The following is a 20,633-nucleotide window of genomic DNA, read 5'->3' as shown; positions in this document are numbered from 1 at the left end:
CACCAGTGAGTTGTGTTTCTATGAATGTAAACTCATGATGGGAATACTAAAGGATGCTCTAGTGGGAAATTTGCATTCCAATTGAAAAACAATAAAAATAATTGTTAACATGATGACTCTGTCTTGTACCATTAATTGTGAATGGAAATGACCTAATTTATTGGTACCATCCTTAGTGGGGGAGAACTAGAAACTCAGGTCGCCACATATTCACTGGTTGAAAGTGATGGGGAACCACTGCTAGGCAAAAACATGGCAACGATTTGGAGGAATGGTGGACTGGAAATCATGTATACAGAAATATTTAAAAAGGGTTTGTTGTTTTGAAACCTATACAAGTCATAAAATCTTGGCTTGTGTTTGTGAATGTAACATACACAAACACCAATGTTTTTTTTCCTTAATGAATCGCCAATATGGATGATTTAAAATTGGCTGATGCATGCACAGGAACTTTCTCAAAGGGTTGGATCTTCCAATGCCATGTTTCTAAAAAAAACACATGAACCTCTGCAAGCTGAATGCAGGCTGCAGCGTCCGTCCTTCAGAGAAGACGTATTGGACAGGGTGAGAATTCCCTACTGGCTGCTGTAGGACTTGGCAAGTACAAAGCTCCCCTTGCTGTGTATAGAACAAACAAGCTGTCTCTATAGCCAGCGGGACACCTTCCATTGTGGTAGGAATAGGACTATATGTGTGATATTCCTGTTGTATGAGCACGGGAAGCTGCCAGACTTGCAGATTTTCCATGCAGGGGTGGGATATGACCAGCTATAGGTATGGGTCCTTCAGGAGTCTCCAAAAGTGAGAACAAATAAAGGGATTCAAACAGCTTCACCCTCTTGATGAGTTGCGTCCTTTAGCCTTCTAGTCTAAAAATATTTATCCTTGAAAAATTACATTTTTCACATTCCAAAAAAAAAAAGACAAACATTTAAAGTACATTATGGTTAAAAAGAAAACAAAGAATGTCAACTTAATAACAAGCAAACCGAATCTGCCTGGGAATTATTTACATTATAAATATGTAATCTTCAGTTTGGTAGTTGGCCAAACAGTCTGTGAACATACTCCTACAAAACTATATAAATATACTGGAAAGGGTTTGGTTTCCAATAGCATTTATGCATCACTTCCATCTCACTCATCACATAGGAGATATGCACACATTACTCTGCACGCCTGCTTCCATTATGCAGAAATATTTACTCAAAATTATCACATTACAATTGATTTGTGACAGCATATAGGAGTGTATAACATGTAAAAAGATAACACGTGCGTGACTACTACATACTAGCATGTTTGCCTCATTTGTATATAGTTGAGTCATTGCTCAAGAAACTTCATGCAGAACCTTTCCAAGCCTTTCTCCTCTGACCATGGAAGCCGGTGTTGATGAAATGCCAAAGTGATTCACTGGAAAAATAAATAAAAATATTAAGAATCAAGACCACAGTTACTAATGGCCTACAGGCTTCATATGGACAGCAGTGATAAATACACCAGGCTCAGGTACACTAAAATCACACCAAAAAAAAAGGACATGAAAATTCTGATGTTGGAAGTTTATGTTTTTCCAGGATACGGGGGTGTAATATAGATACAATACAATGGGACTTTTAAACTGGCTGAAAATGAAAAGCGAAAAGGACTGCTCTAATGTATCAGTGTTAGAGAGTGCTGCAGGAGGATGTTTCTGATTTATGAGCACTGAATACAGTGCAGGGTATGTTTGATACCTGTGGCTGAGTAAGCAGTAGCAGCAGCTTGTTGCTCTGGAATGTCTTTGTCTTTCCCAGCTCTGTCTGGTTTAGCCTCTTCCCCAGCTGCATTCCTAGCAGAGGAATTGTTACCTGAATACAAAAAGAAAAACATGTTGTCATACTCAATACCACTTTATTAGGACCCAAATATCAGGCTTGCCTTCCCTTGGCTACAGCGGCAGCCTGGGAGACATTCAGGTTCACCCAGTCTAGTCTGAATATGCAAATAGCATGAGTGGTCTCATATACTAGCCAGTTAGTGTATTTGTTAAGTTATTTTATTAAATTTAGAGAAAAGCTTATATATGGGAATAAATGTACCTGCTTAAAAATATGTCATCACAGCTATGCTGCTCTCCGTTTCATATTTCAATTCACTTTGCTGCCATCTTTTGACTGAAACTTGTATTGCAATGCTGTGTAAAGTGGAGGTAGTGGTGATTCAGTTGGGACAATATTGCTTCTCTGTGGGCCAGTACTCAGCAAACCCCTAGCATGGTGTTAGACATAATATCCTTCAGGCAATATGTTAGTTATAGGGAAAGTAGATAACCAGAGGCCTCACCAGTGTTGTGTGAACTTGGAGGAGGTCTCTTCTCTATATTTGTGTCTTCAGGTGTTGCAGACTCTCTGCTGTCATCCTCCCTCTCACTCGCAGGCATCTCCTCCTCCTCATCCTCCAGTCCCTTCATGTTGAACAAATGTTGAGGCAGGTCTGGTCTCTTTGGGGGGAGACACTGCGTTGAGCAGAATGAACAATTTCATTGCACTGCAAAGTGACTCTACTGACACAGCTTGCTTAAAAACTACAAACTTGAGAGTCACATACTGTACTGTGCCACACATTGCTTTCGGGCCTCCGAACCCTTGTCAACAGATGCAAATAGCTTTAAATTACATTTTCTTTGTTTTGTTATTGTCCCTTTTAATTTGTATGATGTTTATAATAATTCTGAGTGTCTTTATATTAGTAAACACCAGCACCATCTACAGTACTGATGTGTACTGCCAGTAAAACAAATGAAAACTCTTTCTTAATTTACATACTTGGCAGATCAATGGCAAAAATAAAAAATAAACAGTATTTGAACAATTAAAATAAATACTGATATTTAAACGTACTTGCTGTTTAATAATCATATAATTCTAATCTTAAATGAAGTTTACAAGAGAAAAAAAAAATTTCACATCCAAGATCGCTATTAGGGAAGTATGAAACCCTGAATCAAAACTTTCCGTCCCAGACTTACCCCAATGGTGCCGGTCTTCAGTTTGAACTTGCTGCCCCCCTTCATCGCTCCAAACAAGGGCAGAGACGGCTTCATGGGTTTCTCAGGCTCTTCTGACCTATGACTTCCAGTCCTAAAAATAGGCACACATTTTTAATATTCATCAGAACTCCTGGGATCAATACCTTCTACCTACCATACAGTTTCTATAAGATTAGATAATTGCTTGCCCACTGCAGAAACCTACATGAATGACTGCAACAAGGTTTCAATAATCATCCGTAACTACTAAACACTAAATAGTGCTAAATTTAGAAATGCTAAAATAAATTTTATAAAGTTTAGTAACGTTTCAACTACAAGTCTTTTTTCATTAGTTTTTATTCACATACTTATATCACTGGATAATGTGGGCTCTACCCCCTCCCCCTCGATAACATGCAAATAACCTTTTAATGGTCCCACTAAGAGGAATGTGCAACACTGAGAAAGACATTTGACAGAACTTTTTTAATTTCTCGGTTTAAAAATCCAGTTAGTTGCCCTGCAGGCTTACAGCCAGTTATCACCCAGAGTCCATGACTGGCAGCTGTGTTGGTCGGGTAATCTCCACCAGCCTCTTGAGTCGCTGGCTCCCCTTCTTGAGCTTGCAGACATGTAGGTGCAGCTTCTTGCGCGTCACGCTGTCCAGATCACTGCCGGACCGAACCTCCAACATAAAAGCGTCCAGAGGGTCTTCGGAGGACTGCTGGGAACCTCCTGGGGGTCAGAAAGCTTAAAAGTATTTCTAGATAAAACAAAAATACTTTCATAAAGCGTAATTGTCCTGGACTTCCTTTCACTGTATACTGTAGGTCTAAAATAAGCAGTTTTGAAATAAACATAGTATTACTCTGTCTCCAAGAAAAGTTTCTGACTGACTGTGATAACTCTAACTTGAAACCCTCTCTGTAGTAAACTGCTAGTGCTAGAACTGTACATAAACAAACACTCACTTTTTCTTGAAGCATGGAGCTTCTGCTCTGTTTCAGCCAGCTCCTTCTCCACCTTCGCCAGCTTGGCTACCTGAGAAGAGTGACGACAGGTTAAACTACAAACTTAGAACTGGACCGAGACCAGCACAACTCAATTAAATGATTCATACATTTATAAATTCAAATCAGGTCTCAAGAGGTGAAGGCTGGTCTTCTATTCAAAGACATTTCACCGTACAGAACATCTTCCATTAGTTTGACCCACTCTTCCCCCATCCCTTCTACCTCTTCCCTCCTCCTCCTCCTCCTCCTCCTCCCACTACCCTCCTTCTCTCCTCCCCTTTCCTTGCTCCCTCACCCTTCACCAGGGAGTCGAAAGTGTCTGGCTTCTCTTCGACCTTCCCTGCTTTCTTCATGCGGTCCTTCCTCTTCCTCTCCACAGCGCCAGTCTGGTCCAGGAAGGTATCGTCATCGCTGTCGTATATGTCCTCCTCCTCCCCGTTCTTCTTGCGCCACTTGCGAGACACTGCAGAGATCAGGTTTGTTATTTCACTCATCCAGAACTTTAAACACTCAATTATCAAAAGACAATAATAAACATAATAAAACATGTTTGTTTCACATTTTATATTTGAGGGGAAGAAATGGTTCATTAAAAAAAAATCCCAGTCCCTGTGCCCCTGGGCTGTACTCACCAGCCTCCTTGTCTCAGTAAACCTCTGGCTTCCAGTATCCGGCAGCCCTCCAAAGCACACTGAACAGCCGCCTCCTTCTACCTGCCAGTGTGGGTCACCTCAGCCACCAGTTGCTTGCCTGTGGCATCACCCACTGGCAACCTAAACACAAAACGGGAGGGCACCTGATATTAGCATGTCATGTATGACCCGAAATGTATAAATCAGGTTTTGCAGGAGCATTTTTGGGCAAGAGAAATCACAGTTTGGAGAGAAAACATGCAAGTCTCATTCCAATCCTCCTAACCCATCCCCCAAGAGCACCCTACGTTTCCAGTGCTCCTCTCTTTGACTTAATTCTCTTCCCCCTCCTCATCATCATCATCACCATCACCCATCATCTTCCACTCCAGCTCCGCATTCTGCTTCCTTTGCAGCTCCCTCAGCTCAGTCACGGACAGAGCTGCCTCCGCTTCCTCATCCAAGTCTGGCCCCTGTGTGCAGACACACAACCCTCATCCCTGAGTTAAACTCAATTAAACAAGTTTGTGCACAGTTCAGAACCTGGCTATTGTCAAAGCTAGTTTACAACAAAGTTAATTGTACACCTACTTTGAAAGGTAACTGATTCACTGATAAACCTTCACCTATAATTACTTCTCGGTGCCTTGTCACTGAATTAATAAACAAAAGAATTAGTCGTTTGCAATTTAATGTCTCTTAAACACCATCAACCTGTTTATTTCTCGTTTTGTGACTTTAAATTACAGATCTAGAATAAAATATTTTGAAAATAAAGTGCAAAATAAATAAACAACTTTTGTGGGTGGGCTGGTAAATAAATCAATATTAGATTTTTTTTTTTTTTTTTTAAAAGGCCAATGGTATTGTGACATTTGTTGTTTTACTCGTACATGACATAGGTGGTGGTATTTTAAATGTTATAGAGACTACCCTGAATGTGATCTGGAGCAGTAGATATTATTATATACTGAACAAAAATATAAACGCAACATGCAACAATTTCAAAGATTTTACTGAGTTATAGTTCATATAAGGAAATAAGTCAATTCAAATAAATTCATTAGGCTCTAATCTATGGATTTCACATGACAGGGAATACAGATATGCATCTGCTGGTCACAGATACCTTAAAAAAAGGTAGGGGTGTGGATCAAAAAAACAGTCAGTATCTGGTGTTACCACCATTTGCCTCATGCACCACCACACATCTCCCCATCAGAATTGATAGGGCTGTTGATTGTGGCCTGTGGAATATTGTCCCTCTCTCTTCAATGGATGTGCGAAGTTGCTGGACATTGGCGGGAACTGGAACAAGCTGTCGTACACGTCGATCCAGAGCATCCCCAAACATGCTCAATGGGCGACATGTCTGGTGAGTATGCAGGGACATTTTCAGCTTCCAGGAATTGTGTACAGATCCTTGCGACATGGGGCCGTGCATTATCATGCTGAAACATGAAGTGATGGCGGCGGATGAATGGCATGACAATGGGCCTCAGAATCTCATCATGGTATCTCTGTGCATTCAAATTGCCATCGATAAAATGCAATTGTGTTCATTGTCCGTAGCTTATGCCTGCCCATACCATAAACCCACCACCACCATGGGACACTCTGTTCACAACATTGCCATCAGCAAACCGCTCGCCATCTACCTGGTACCGTTGAAACCGGGATTCATCTATGAAGAACACACTTCTCCAGCGTGCCCGTGACCAACGAAGGTGAGCATTTTTCCACTGAAGTCGGTTATGATGCCGAACTGCAGTCAGGTCAAGACCCTGGTGAGGTGAGCACGCAGATGAGCTTAAGACGGTTTCTGACAGTTTGTGCAGAAATTCTTCTGTTGTACAAACCCACAGTTTCATCAGCTGTCCAGGTGGCTGGTCTCAGACGATCCCGCAGGTGAAGAAGCCGGATGTGGAGGTCCCTGGCTGGCGTGGTTACACGTGGTCTGTGGTTGAGGCCGGTTGGACGTACTGCCAAATTCTCTAAAATGACGTTGGAGGCAGCTTATGGTAGAGAAATGAACATTCAATTCTCTGGCAACAGCGCTGGTGGACATTCCTGCAGTCAGCATGCCAATTGCATGCTCCCTCAAATTGAGACATCTGTGGCATTGTGTTGTGTGACAAAACTGCACATTTTAGAGTGGCCCTTTATTGTCCCCAGCACAAGGTGCACCTGTGTAATGATCATGCTGTTTAATCAGCTTCTTGATATGCCACACCTGTCAGGTGGAAGGATCATCTTGGCATAGAAATGCTCACTAACAGGGATGTAAATAAATTTGCGGATCTTTTATTTCAGCTCATGAAACATGGGACCAACACTTTACATGTTGCGTTTATATTTTTGTTCAGTGTATATTCCACAGGTATCTGAATAGTCTAGTGCTTCCTCCAAACTTCAGTCTGATGTAGGTTTTTAGGGGGACCTTGTTCTTGCTGACAAAAGTCCCGTGGGTACTGCCCAAGTCGAAGACGTAAAAGCCCATCTCCTCCTCAGCTGAGTCCCCGGAGTGGTAGCGGGAGATTGACGGGTGTTCCAGAGATACGTCGCAGTTCGGCAGCCTCCCAAAAACGACGAAGCTCCTTTCGTTAAACGCAACATTGTCCATGATTGTGCTATTCTTTAGGATCTCGAAAAGGTACTTGGTTTCTGCAAGCGCACCCCAAAAGGGCTATGTGTACGACAAACGACAAAGGACTTGAATTTGGCATTAACCTGCGTCTTGACAGCTTGTGTTTCGCTTGTTGTGCGAGTTCCTGCACGCTTTTGTTTCTGCTGCTAAATCCCTTTTCATGGTCCTCGTCTGTACAGCGTTTTGGGATGTTTTCTGTAAAGTCTGAAGCGTTTTCAACTAGTGGTGACGTACAATTGGGCTTGATTTCTGCAGAAATGGCGGCGTTACCACTAGGTCGGTATTCCCTTTCTCTAAGCTCGATCATCTGGTGCTTAATGGTTTATCGCTGCTTTCTTGTGATTTGTTATTGTTTGATTCTGTTTTGCTTGGTTAACTTTACCGCTAGCAACAGCAGTGCTAGTCTTTTTGCTTGGTTGGAAAGGGGTGGCAAAAAATACTCGGTTTCTTGAAGGGGTCTTCTTTTTCCTGCATCACTGTTTCCTCCTCTTTCTCTCGCTTCCCCTTAAGTGTTTTCGTGTGTCCTTTTAAGCTCTTCCTCGCTCACTTCGGTCTCAATTCCTTCTTCACATTGACATCCCACCTGTGTTTCGCTAGTGCACTCTGCCATGTTGTCGAGCTGCAACCAAATGTTTCCCCTCGTCTTCGAAATGGAAACAGAAAACGTCACAGACAAGGTTCCCACATGTATCTCTATACATGTGTCACGCCACCAGGTTAGAACCCCTGGTTCAAAAAAAAAAAAATACAATTACGCGAAAAACAAAAATAAACCATAGAAAATGTTAACAAATATTGGTGTTTAATTTACTAAATTTCTTAAGGAAGGAACCACACCTGAGTCATATTTGGTTTCCCACCAGAGCAAAATACAAGCCGGACTGATTTGTAAAACATCAAACAGATCACTGCGAACAGGTTTGTGTTTTTATGATGTTTATAATGTAGTAAAACCTCTGAATGTTAATATTTTCTTTCATGGATTCGTTTTTGGCCGCTGTGCTATGCTGCTAATATTTTATTTTATTTTTGTTTATTTTTTTGCCTCACGTTTAAATGAAAGCAGTTCAGACTGTGTAAGCTGTTAATTTAATACTTTATCTTTCGTTCTTATTTGTTATGCGTTCATGTGAATTTATATGAAAGTATACCTTGTGTTATTGTTTTCTTTACAATATACACAGTTAACTGCTGAGACGTTGGACAAAATCTGTTGCAGATACATTACAGTGTTTTACAAGAATGTACAAAATAATGTACAACAACTTGTGTGAATGTGTGTTTAAAAGTTATCTTTTGGTTTCACATAGTTACTGAACTGAGTTACAGATGGCTTAAAACAGTTAGTCAAATTATGGTTGCAGTGATCGTTTCAGAGCAGCGCTTTTTAAACAGTGTGTGAAAACTGGACAGCCCCTTTGATATTACTTTTAGGCACATTCTGATATCTTACAGGCACCACAAGTCAGTTTTTAGTAAAATTGTAGGCTATATAATGTTGTATATTTTGACCATGGTGTTAGTGACCCTAATTTAATTACGATATTTATTAAGCCGTGAAGGGTTTTGTATTGTTATTGTTGATTATTTATTTTATTATTATTTTTAAGGTAAAGTCTGTATTTATGAATACAGTGAGGTTTGGTATAAAACTATTCTTAACTGTTTCTCATGAAAGAGCATTAGGCCAAATACTGTACGTTTCAGGGACATGAAGCTTGAACTTACTGGATGCAGAGTAGCTTTTAGGTGGAAATGAGGGAGGGGGAGGAATGAAATATGAGTCAATACCGAGAGGGCGCGTTACTTTATTATTTATGCTTTCTGATTGGTTCGATTAAGTAATGTTGTACGGGGCACCCCATCCTCTCAAATCTTAGTTTGAAAAGGTTATTCTGATGGGGATACTTTTGTTTTAGTAGTATTTATTTAGATTTTTGTCTCTGCCCACTGCATTACTTTTTTTTTTTTTTCAAACAGCCAATTGATGTTATTGCAGTTTTCTGAGATGCCCTGTGCCCTCTGATAAGCAGTAGGTGTAGTATATATTAATTATAATTACAAAAAATATATAGTTCATAAATTAAACCACCAGACGATTTCAGCAAGTCAATATCTTCAAGCGTACTGTACTTAATTCTGTTGGAGACTTATCTGAATCAGCAAAAGTTTGTCTGAATGGTAAGAAAATAACAACAACAACAAAAAAAAAACTTATGGGGACGTGTATCAAGCGTTTGCGACGGCATTACTGCCATCGCGCCGAGTTTGCGCCGACCTTAAAGTTGCTTCTATGTATCATGACACTTCTGGCAAATTAAGGCCGTATTAACACCACCAAAATGCGCTCCGCTGCTCATTAGCCGTGCATTTTAGGGCGTGACAAGCGTTAATTATAAGTTAAGTCTGTGATATTAAAATTAGATTTATGAGGCGGTAGAACAGCAGCGCCGGCCCGAATAGGGTCCACAAATAAGACCGGTGTCAAAGCAGGAATGGCCGATTCCAAGGCCATTGCAGTCGATTCCAGAACCGATTCCTGATCTAGGAGTTGATTAGATCGATTCTGATTTCGATTCCGATTCCACCCCCATATAAATAAATAAGTAAAACAAACAAACTGTTCTTACAAACCCCTTATTTTGTTTTAGAATGTATTATTGCTGGATTTATATTAAGTGATAAAAACAAACCGCATACAGAATAGAAACTGAAGGTTCTGAATATGTTGTGGTGCCTGAATGTTAATCAAATACGTTATGATACCTACATATAAATGTATTGAAAAAATAGCAAAATAAGTATTAAAATAACTAATAAATAATCACAATTCGCACAAAAATAACTATTACTGCTTTTACATTCTTGTGAATGACAAATTCAATTTTTACCAATTTATTAAGAATTAACAATGTAATTTGAACATAAATTTTTACATTAAAAAAAAAAAAAAAACAAATTGAATTTTTTTTTTTTTTTTTTTTTAAGTTCTAGTCTAGTCGAAAACAAGGGGCATTATTACAAAAATAGACAATTGTCATAAAATTACAAATTAAATACAATGTTCAGGACACCGCTCCCATTTCATCAGCAACAACACAGACTGGTTTATGCTGTAGCTGCTGTGAAACTGCTTGCATGTGTTTCTCATATACTCTGGATAGATGGAGTTGCCTTAGTTAGAGCAGGGCTCTTCAACTATTTATTTATTTATTTATTTTTTTTAATTTAAGGGAGGCCGATTGGGGGGAAAAAAGTTAAGAGCAGGCAGAACAGGGTATTTTACTCTGCACATTTTTAAGCAATAATAAATATTACATAACTTAATTTTCATATATTGAACAAGACTTATACATTATACCATATGAATAGTACTTTAATAATAGAACATGTGAGAATTTAAGAATTGCAGTGCCAAGAAAGCTGTAATAGACAGGAAAACAAGAGGGAAAAATAGTGCGTACAGCATTTATTTACTTGTCATCAATGCTGCTTGAAAGCCCAAAATATCACGTTGTTTGACCATGTTATTACAAGTCAAATAATTCTCACCTCCTTGACTCGTGGGCTTCACATCTCTTCCTAATCGATCTGTTCAGATCACCTACCAAGTTGTATGCCGTTACATGTTTCTCAGCCGACATCTCTGTCACCACAAAGAAGGGCTTCAAACTCTAAACATTAACATATGAAATACATATTGTCAATAATTACTTGCAGTGTTGAACCTCATTTAATTCATTATTTAATTTGCAGGGTAGGGATTAAAACATGTACAACAATTAACTGAATTGCAGTAATTTATACTGACTGAATTAACATCTAAATGGAAAAGTAAAAAAAAAAAACAAAACAAAAAAAACCCAACAATGACAAAGTTTTTTTTGCAGTGCTTCAAATCTAAATATACATACCTTTATTGCCTCATCCATGGCCGTCCAGTCCTGGTGAAAGATCACCGGGAGGGATGCATCCAGGGATGACATGGCAGCTGAGACAGGATCCTTGACTGCCAGGAAATGCTCCAACATCAGAAATGTGGAGTTCCACCTGGTTTCCACCTCCTGAATTAATTTCAGCTCCTGCTGCTTCATATCATGTTGCAAAGCTGGCAGATTTTCCTTAGCAACGGTGCTGGTTCTGAAATAGCACATTAATTTTTTGACCTTCCATCTGATTTCTTCCAGATCAGCAACTGCTGCCACGCTGTCCTTTAAAATTAAATTCAGTGTGTGGGCAAAGTATGGCATATGTCGCAGGCTGAGCTTGCGAATCGCAGCAACCATGTTGGCACCATTGTCAGTGACAGCACTCTACACCTTTGCCACTAGTCCCCCAACTCTGAATTATGCCATCAAGACACACTGATGGCATCCGAGGTATGGCGTTCTGTGAACCTGGAAGGAAATTAATTCAATAGGTACTTCAAGATTTATTTTATATAACAGCAGTGGATATAAATAAGTGCCCACTCAAAAAGCAAAAAACTAATTACAGAATACATCAGTAAACAAGAAAGCTGAAATACTGAATGACAACTGCATTGTTGTCGCTAAATACCTCCAGTGCCCTCATCAGGGCTGCTTTGGTCTCTTCATACTGCCCCTCTATGAGCCTGACAACAGTTTGTCTGGAAGGCAGTTGATATCGAGGGTCTAGTGCCTGGAGAAAACCCCTGAATCCAGCATCATCAGCGATGTAAAATGGCTGCATGTCCTTGACAATCAGCTCAAACAGTTTTTTGTCCAGCATTTTCAAACTAGTAGCTGAAAACAAATAACATTAAATATTTTCAATCTTTAATAATAAAACTAAATATTTTAGATATTTGGTGAGTTATGTATTTTCATTTTATTTTCACCACTCAGAGAGACATACCTGCAGGTTTGGTTTTAAACACACTGATTTTTCTGTCAGATGGAAAATTCCAGTGTGTTTCCACATTGGTGATGTTGTTTTGTTGTATGCAAGTTGTTTTCTGCAAATGCCACATTTCACCTTATGTGTTTCGTCAACAAACGCCAAGTAACGCCACGCGGCTGACATTTTCAAAATGACTGCTGCTACTGCTGTTGTTGAATTGCACCGACCCCCAAATCACATGATTGACGTGAGAGACTCGACGGCACTTATGATCGAGTGCACAATAGAGTCGTAACATCCTGCAACAAGTAACATTTAATACCTCACATAACTAACAACAACAAGGGACATTTGTGATGACTGTGTATTAAATAAGTGAGTCATTTTAAAATTAATAAATTGGATTGGAGTCGACGCCATTTCATACCAAAAATAGAATCGATTCCGAAACATGATGAATCGATTTTTCTGGGACCAACTGCCCATCCCTCGTGCAAAGAAAAAGTCAGAAAGGAACTGATAGGAAAGAGCATTATGGCAGCAGTCATAGGGGTCCAGAAAATTCATGATATTTTTAAACAAAATTCACTAATGACAATAAAAATTTTTTTTAAAAAAAAATCATGAAATGCCACAAAACTGACATTTTATATATATATATATATAAATAAAATACACATTTTCTGTTTACATTATATTCTACTGATGTAAGTTCCCTAAAATGTGTCATTGATAGTTCATCAAGAACATCACCCAAAAAACAAGGCTGAAACATTTTAATATTTAGCCTAGCTACTGAGTCAATGCTTTAAAAATGTACATCGTAACTCGATTCACTATTGAAACAATCTTTAAAAATGTTAAAAACTTCTGTTGGAAACAAGTCATTGAAAATGGTCTGTTTTGGCTGCAGAAGTAACGAGCAGACAAAAATAGATTTTTTTTTTTTAAACAACCTTGAATGATAACGTTTTCTTTAAAGCTTATGCTGACTCATCAATTTCAATTTAATTTATAGCCTAATTTGCTGCCTCTAATCACAAAATGTTAAACATGGGAGAAACGTTAACTGCAAACCTGAAATGACAAAACCGAAGCCTTTGTGTTCTTTATACACACTGTACATTAGTAGTATGTAGAAATGTCATTATACACGGTATGAGGAACTCACCAATCATGCGCTGCTTCTGATCGCTCAGCCCCTTCTCATTTACTTATTACAGCGTTTCACTATCAGATTCTGAAAATGAGTAATTTAAAAAAATGTACATCTTAAATTAATAAAACTCAAACTCTGCTCTTTGTATTTGGGTGGTTCTTAAAAGAACCTTTGGGGGTTTTGCTGCTGTCGATGTTGTCTATGGTTGCTCTCCTTCTCCGGGTTAATCTCCTGCCCCCTCCTGCTGCTGGTCCTGCCCCCCGGAACAGCTGTGTGATCTCCTATATGATGCAGAATATTTAGAAATGCATCTCGACAATTCCTGCCGTGCCTTTCTCTCCACATGAATTCGTCCAGGTATGATGGTGTCATCTTTTCTGTCGTGCCCTGCATAGTTTTAAATTGTTTTTTCAGCACAGGCTCAGTAATTCTTCATGTTGTTGGTGTGGATTCCCGTGTCCCGTGTCCAAATTTTTGGTTTTATGAATATAGCCGGGATTACCAGGTAGGGTTGCAATGTGTTTGTATGCTGGCCACTGATCACTGTGTATTTCAGCCCCCGGTCTCACTATCTTGGTGATGATTGGTAAGTGTGTTAAATCATCTCTCCGCTCAATGAAGGTAAGGTACCAGAGCTGGATATCTGGTTGGTAAATGCCAAATACCCACCTATCGGCCTTTCCCAGGTTGCGACCACATCTATATACACAATATTTTCTGAAGGCTTAAGCAAGTGTTTTGAAAGTAGCTTTCTGACAGAACGGACTGTCATGGTTCGGAGATCGGCAGATAAATTCCACTAATTTTGTGTAGCTGTTTTTTTATCCTACTCATACCCAGATGACATTTCTCACACTGGAAAAGTTTACTCAGAATGTTAAACTTTTGAAATAAATAAATTCTCTCAAGCGGGTCTGCAGCAATATCACTTGTGGTAATGATGTTGTATATCGAGAGATCCAATGTAACTGCTGTTGCCATATCTGCTGTCGTTTTTTTTTTATTTTTTGGAAGCAGTAACCAACACAGGCAGAATGTTGCATTGGCCCTCTATTCTCCAGCAACTATGTTGCTTTTCCCCTTATTTTCCACCTATGCTATAATGTAAAATACTGTAAGGAAAATAAAACGCATATTTTTCACAGTAATCAAATACACTATTTCTGTGAAATTCGTGATAGCGTGAATGTTCAGGGACATTTCTTATCACAGAGAGTGCAGACTTCTAACCTTCCTGAACAACCCAGGAACAGAGGGAGAGTACTGAGAAGAAGGGAGAGAACTTAGGGCCTGCATTACCCTTTTTGATCTCCCTGAGGATAAAATTATAGCTCGATACCGGCTATTTCACTATTTACAATTGTTTGTATTGGTTGTATAATAAACTTGGTTCATTATATCCTTTTTTTTCATTATGTATATTTGGTTTTATCCATCGTATAATAATAATAATATAATATGTAGTCAAAACACTTCGTCAACACGGGCCAATGTCTCTCCAAATGATCTACCTATTGTTCAACTGATGTAGCCCATGTGGAGGGGAGGTGCTATTTTTCAGATTAGTCTGTTAGTCTGTGCTACTGTAGACCATTTTTAGGGTTTCGGAACAATGGCGCAGCAGAATTTTTGTATTTAAATGTGGCAGCTTACACCGTGCCTGATTAATTTTGGGCCAGATAATACATTCGGGATTGGGTCACTCTGCAAATTTAGCACTGCGTTGGTCGATCTAAGAATAATGAGCTATTTATTTCTAAAACAAAACAATAAAATTACTGTCAAATCAAAGAAACAATTCATTAGAAAAGTTTGCCCATCACATAATCTATTACATTGTGTAATTTCCCCCACAGCCCAACCGGTAGAATGATGCGGTACTGGGGTGAGATCCCTGTGTCGGCTGTACCACCCAGCCGGAGCTCCTTTGACCTGCTGCAGAGGGAGTTCCGCTCAGTAGAGGTGCAGGACCCACCGATGCACCAGCCTTCCGCCCATCGCCCGCGGCCCACCACAATGTTCGATGTGCCCTCCGAGCCTTGTAGCCTGACCATACACACTGTGCAGCTCAGCCAGCATGTGCGCCGGCTCCGAGCACTGCTTGCCGCTGCGCAGGGGCAACCCCAGGCTGAGGGGGGTGCTAGGCTGGAGGAGAACGAGACCTTGCCTGCTCGGCCCCCAACACCAGCCATCCCAGATGACCTGCTACCCCTCGACAGCAAGGCACCCCACCTCCCCTTCCAGCTTCTACACAGCGACCCAGAAAGTGACTTCTACAAGTGAGTATGTGCATTACCTACTCTAGTGATTTAGAGTAATGAAAGACTCTAGGGGATTACATGTTCCAAGTGTTTGTAGACTGAGTGTATCTCCACTGGACAGGCTTGTAAATATAGTATCTAATCTGATTTTGTGGAGGCAGTTGAATCAATGTTCTGCTTATATCAGGCAACAATGGAAAATATTTAAAAAAAAGAAAAAAAACAACAACAAAAAAAAACTGTCTTCAAAGAAAATATGCCAAATATGCTGTAGTGAGAGAAAATGGAAACAACGGTGGTAGCACAGTGCCTTATTGAAGAAGACCAGTGCTAGTAAGCTCAGAAAAAAAGGAATGTTCAGTTCCTGCCAGCAAATGTGGAATCTTGTCTTTCAAATGTTCTTTTCATCAATCTTATAATACAGCTTAATGTCTGAGATCAGCTATAAATAAGTTGTCTTTGTTTGCCCCCAGGGGAAAAGGGGAGCCTGTGACGGAGCTGAGCTGGCCCTCTTGTCGGCAGCTCCTGTATCAGTCAGTGGCCACAGTCCTGGCTCACGCAGGCTTTGAGTCGGCACCGGAGAGCGTGCTGGAGATGCTGACGGATGTGGCTCATGAGCACTACCTTCGGCTGAGTCGGCTGCTACGCGTGGCTGTGGACCGAGAGGCCCGCCAGGGCTCCACGCCTTTCCCTGACGTGGTGGAGCAGGTGTTCCACGAGGCTGGCATCGGCAGCGTGCTGGCACTGCAGCACTTCTGGCAGCACCGCATCAAGGACTACCACAGCTACATGCTGCAGGTAAGACAGACCCCAGGAACACATCAGGACAGCTTGACCATCTCCGATTTCCAACAGTATGTTTTTGACCACTAATATTGCTTAATGTAAGAAAATACCAAAAACAATAACACATTAGCAGGGTGTCCAATTTTGGGAAATTGTCTTTCCAAATGCAAATTGCCTTATTAATGGAGAGGGAGAGGGAGAGGGAGAGGAGAGAGAGAGAGAGAGAGAGAGAGAGAGAGAGAGAGAGAGAGAGAATGCTGTTAATGGGGATCCACTATAGCAGTTGCCCATACAAGTTCAACAAATTTCTCAATAGGTGCTAATCTGCCTGGGAATTGTTGGAAATTTTGTTCTTTTTCACAAATCTTGCTCAATGAATTAAGTTTAAGAGATTTTATTTTAAGTCTATAGGCGGTTGCTCAAGCCTGTTGCTGTTGGGCTCCCACTGTATTATTGCTGCGGGCTACTGAATACATCCTCTTTTGTCCTTGGTAGATATCGATGATAGATGCTATTTAAGGCTAGTGTATAAGAAATTTCATCTTATTGTGATAGGACAGAAATGTCTAGACTTAAAGCAATCAGCTATCCGATGACCAAACACAAAGATAACAAAAGTGTAAAGGATGAAAATTATCCTGAATTTGAAGGAATTTTATTACACCCCCACTATTTTTTATTGAGAATCATAAATAAAAACTACAGAAGTTGCAAGCTATTAGTGATGGACCAATCATTTATTGATGTTACCTCTAATATATAATGGATGGACAAGAGGACAGAAAATACCGGCTGAGCCATGGGGTCAACTGTCCATACTAACGTCAATATCTTTAGTTAAAGAACACATGATGTTTTAATTTCACAAGAACACTAACCCCAACTGTAACTAAATAAAAAATAAATAAAAATAAAATGTGGATGAAATGGTTTATTGTGCTGCGCTCAAATGCAACCCGAAATGTCTATAGGTGGCTACAAGCTTTTAATAAACATTTAGGTTACTTGATATGAAATAATTCCGCTTTTTTATGTATTTTAATGCAACATGTGGTGCTCATGAAAGGTACTAGAGGTAGTAAGGTAGAGTGTACTCAATTGTGGTTTTGTGCACACCATGCTGAGACCGGTCTTAAAATGAGAATCAGCTGTGAAAATGCCATCACACCCCCTCCCTCGCTCCCCTGCAGGTAAGCAAGCAGCTGTCTGAGGAATACGAGCGGCTAGTGAACCCAGAGAAGGCAGCGGAGGATGCCAAGCCCCTGAAGATCAAGGAGGAGCCTCTCAGCGACATCACCTTCCCGATCAACGAGGAGCTGGAGGCAGACCTGGCTTCGGGTGACCAGTCCCTGCCCATTGGGGTGCTCGGAGCTCCCAGTGAGAGGTTTTCCACCGGGCTTGAGGGAGACAGCTCCCCCCATACAGGTACTTGCAGGAAACTAATGCAGTAAAAGCATGGCAAAACCTGAATATAGTATAAGGGTTGGATTCCTTTGTGATACAAGGGTTTAGTGGGCTGCATTGTTTCGGATATAGTTCATCATTAAACATTACTTTGTGAAAGCTGTATGGGGAAGACATGCTTTTCAGTGATATGGAAATGACAGGAGAAAAGCTTGTATTGCAACATGGATGAATGTACACTGGCAGGTTCCACACAGTCATTCTGCATTGGTAGTCAGTTGACAATATTGGGGTACTACTGCACCATCAGGATTGTTATTTTAAATGTTTGAGATGGCAGTTATCTGTTCAGGGATATCAAAAAAATTAGCGAGCAAGGGCAAAAAATATCCCAGTCCCTCTGTTTTGAGGGCTGGTGACACCACAATTTTGACCTCCAGTATATAAGATTATCCTGTTCAGATATATGTGATCTCAGTATATACTTGATTCTATAGCTCTCCTGTATTTCAGGTGGTCTGAATACCACAAAATGGCCAAAAACAGGCCTAAAATATCCATTTGAAAATGAGTCTAAATCTGGAAACAGTGCTGCCATAACTGCTGCACTAGCTGTTAAAAATATGTTTCTTGTTTGACAGGTGCAGTGGGCAACAGTTCCCCCTTGTGGAACCTAGCACATGTGAAGATAGAGCCACAGGACGCAGAGGAGGGGCAGGTGCAAGGGCACGGCGTGCTGGGGGGCGATGTCTTCGAGGAGCCCATGTCAACCATGAGCGAGTCCGGCATCCCGCCCTCCCCCGAAGGGGCTGGCTCTGACGCCAGCTACGCCTCTCACTCCCCCGATAGCCTCATGGGCACCTCGCCCGTCTTCAACCAGCGCCCTAAGAAGCGCCTCAAGAAGATGTGAGAGAAGAGGAGCTCTCCCTGAAGAGCAGCCCAATTTCCAGCTGCTGGAATCTCACCCCACCCCAGCTGTTTGTCTAGACTAAATTAACTTCATCAGCAAACTTTAAGATTATCCTTGTGAAGTTTTCCTAAGAGAGCTTTTCCATTGGCCTGCGACCATTGAGACCTTCACCATGCAATACTGGACCTGTGATTGAAATGGAAACTCCAGTCCCCGTTGCAGCCAGTTCACTTTGAATATCTTTGGCAGTCAATCTCAGATTGTTAACCTTCCTCACAGTTATTCTACTTGTTCTTGGTGAAAGAGCGTTTTGACATTACCATGAGTCTTGTTCTTTTTGATAATAGAAACAATACTTGAAACTGGGATACTCAAATGCTTGAAATGTTCTTTTGTCCTTCTCCAACTTTAAGTCAATAAGTTTCTGCCTAAGGTTTTCAGATAGATCTTTACTTTTTTCCCATGTTGACTTATTAGTAATGATAGCAATCATCCTATGTCTAACCCTTTTATACTCTCTAAGAATGTTCACCTGCAATCCAGAATTTTCTAGACTTTTCTAGAATTAAGTTCTACATTATATTGAAATTTCTAGCACCACATAGACAATACTATCATAGCATCAAAAGGTATGACTACTTTTGAATGAGCATTGTTGGAGTTTTGCAAAAAATATTGCTGAAATAGATCATTATAGACATCTATATATGTAACCCCCCCCCCCCCCCCATTCACCAAAGCAAAACTTTTGCTACAAAAGATTTTTCCTGAAATTCTTTGTTTTTGAGGAATTTCTAGAAATTATACATTCCCATTAGGGTATGTAAATTTTTTACTACAACTGTGTGTGCCCCGGTATGTGTGTGTATGCCAGATTCTGCCGAGTCAATGCCCAGGGGGCATAAAGTTTTTAAAAATCATTGTGAGCTGGAGAATAAAGAGGGCTTTATTTCCTGGGTTTATGGAATCTCCAGTTTTCCCCACTAGAGGCCACTGTCTTCCATAGATTTCTACAAGCTAGATTTGTTTTTGTTTCTGTTTGTATTTCTGTGTGGGTAATTAATAAAACAAAGACCTGAAATGCAAGTACATGTCCTATCTCCAGCCTGTTTTATAAGATATACTCCACTGTGTAATTCTGTTCTTTTTAAATGTATTTCCTTCACGTTTACTCAATTCATTTGCAATGTTTTGCCATGCTGTGTTTTGTATGCTTTTCTTTATTAAGTGCTGCATTTTTTTGAGCTGGGGTAGGGTAAAAAAGTAATACAAAGTCAAAGTAATACAGTATTTATATATCCATGTCCATAAGTGTAGTAAATATAAGTAGTTATTAATGACACATTTAGTAATGTAAGTTATACTAGTTACATATAGAAGATTTGATTATTGGGTTCTATTTCAGAAGAGAGACCTTCACTGGAAAACAAAACAACAATTGGTTAGTGTTGCTTTAATTGTTGATAATTACCCTTTTTTCAAGTGATGACATTGTGATGTTGACATTCATTTAATACCAGTCCTAACATTATTGCAGTACATAGCCACAAGATTTTGAATATATAGTCATAAAACTTGCAATATATCTTCTATACACAGTACCTTGCAAAAGCATTCATCCTTTCACAGTTTTCACATTGCTTTAAACCTTGCAGTCACGACACTTTGAAGTAGGAATTAATATGTGCTATATACACAACCTACTATACACATTCAAAGCAAAAACAAAAATAAAAGTACATAGATAATTAATATGAAATAAAAATGTAAAAGTCATGATTTCTGTGGCAAACCTAATGCAGGTGCACAAAATTACCTTAATGAGCCACACAATTAGTTGAATGGCCTCTGTGCATTATTAGTGTTTCTCATGATTTCAGAATAAAAACACCTGTCTGAAGTTCCTTGGTCAGGTAGTGAATTTCAAGCAAAGAGCTTT

The 20,633-nt window shown here is 40.0% G+C and overlaps 2 protein-coding genes across 2 annotated transcripts; one reads left to right on the top strand and one right to left on the bottom strand.

The window, feature by feature from the left end:
* The first annotated feature begins 8,071 nt into the window (after nucleotides 1-8,071).
* Nucleotides 8,072-18,916, top strand: LOC121317341 (STAGA complex 65 subunit gamma-like). Its single transcript, XM_041253172.1, has 5 exons — nucleotides 8,072-8,229; nucleotides 15,190-15,612; nucleotides 16,068-16,392; nucleotides 17,571-17,805; nucleotides 18,426-18,916. The coding sequence occupies exons 2-5, from the start codon at nucleotides 15,203-15,205 to the stop codon at nucleotides 18,692-18,694; spliced, it is 1,239 nt and encodes a 412-aa protein (XP_041109106.1). The 5' UTR covers nucleotides 8,072-8,229; nucleotides 15,190-15,202; the 3' UTR covers nucleotides 18,695-18,916.
* LOC121317342 (putative AC transposase) lies at nucleotides 10,644-12,074 on the bottom strand. Its single transcript, XM_041253174.1, has 2 exons — nucleotides 11,226-12,074; nucleotides 10,644-10,985 (listed from the first exon to the last, which is right to left on the bottom strand). The coding sequence occupies exons 1-2, from the start codon at nucleotides 11,595-11,597 to the stop codon at nucleotides 10,860-10,862; spliced, it is 498 nt and encodes a 165-aa protein (XP_041109108.1). The 5' UTR covers nucleotides 11,598-12,074; the 3' UTR covers nucleotides 10,644-10,859.
* Nucleotides 18,917-20,633: the final 1,717 nt, after the last annotated feature.

This window comes from Polyodon spathula, chromosome 6 (assembly GCF_017654505.1).
Source record: "Polyodon spathula isolate WHYD16114869_AA chromosome 6, ASM1765450v1, whole genome shotgun sequence".
Classification (NCBI taxonomy): Eukaryota; Metazoa; Chordata; class Actinopteri; order Acipenseriformes; family Polyodontidae; genus Polyodon; species Polyodon spathula.
The sequence above is the reverse complement of the archived record's forward strand: the minus strand, read 5'-3'. Positions and strand labels throughout refer to the sequence as shown.

Coding starts and splice junctions, on each gene's coding strand:
- LOC121317342 (XM_041253174.1), bottom strand. CDS start 11,597: ATGGTTGCTGCGATTCGCAAGCTCAGCCTGCGACATATGCCATACTTT. Junction 10,986..11,225: donor CCATGGATGAGGCAATAAAG/GTATGTATATTT, acceptor GTTAATGTTTAG/AGTTTGAAGCCCTTCTTTGT.
- LOC121317341 (XM_041253172.1), top strand. CDS start 15,203: ATGATGCGGTACTGGGGTGAGATCCCTGTGTCGGCTGTACCACCCAGC. Junction 15,613..16,067: donor CCAGAAAGTGACTTCTACAA/GTGAGTATGTGC, acceptor GTTTGCCCCCAG/GGGAAAAGGGGAGCCTGTGA. Junction 16,393..17,570: donor ACCACAGCTACATGCTGCAG/GTAAGACAGACC, acceptor GCTCCCCTGCAG/GTAAGCAAGCAGCTGTCTGA.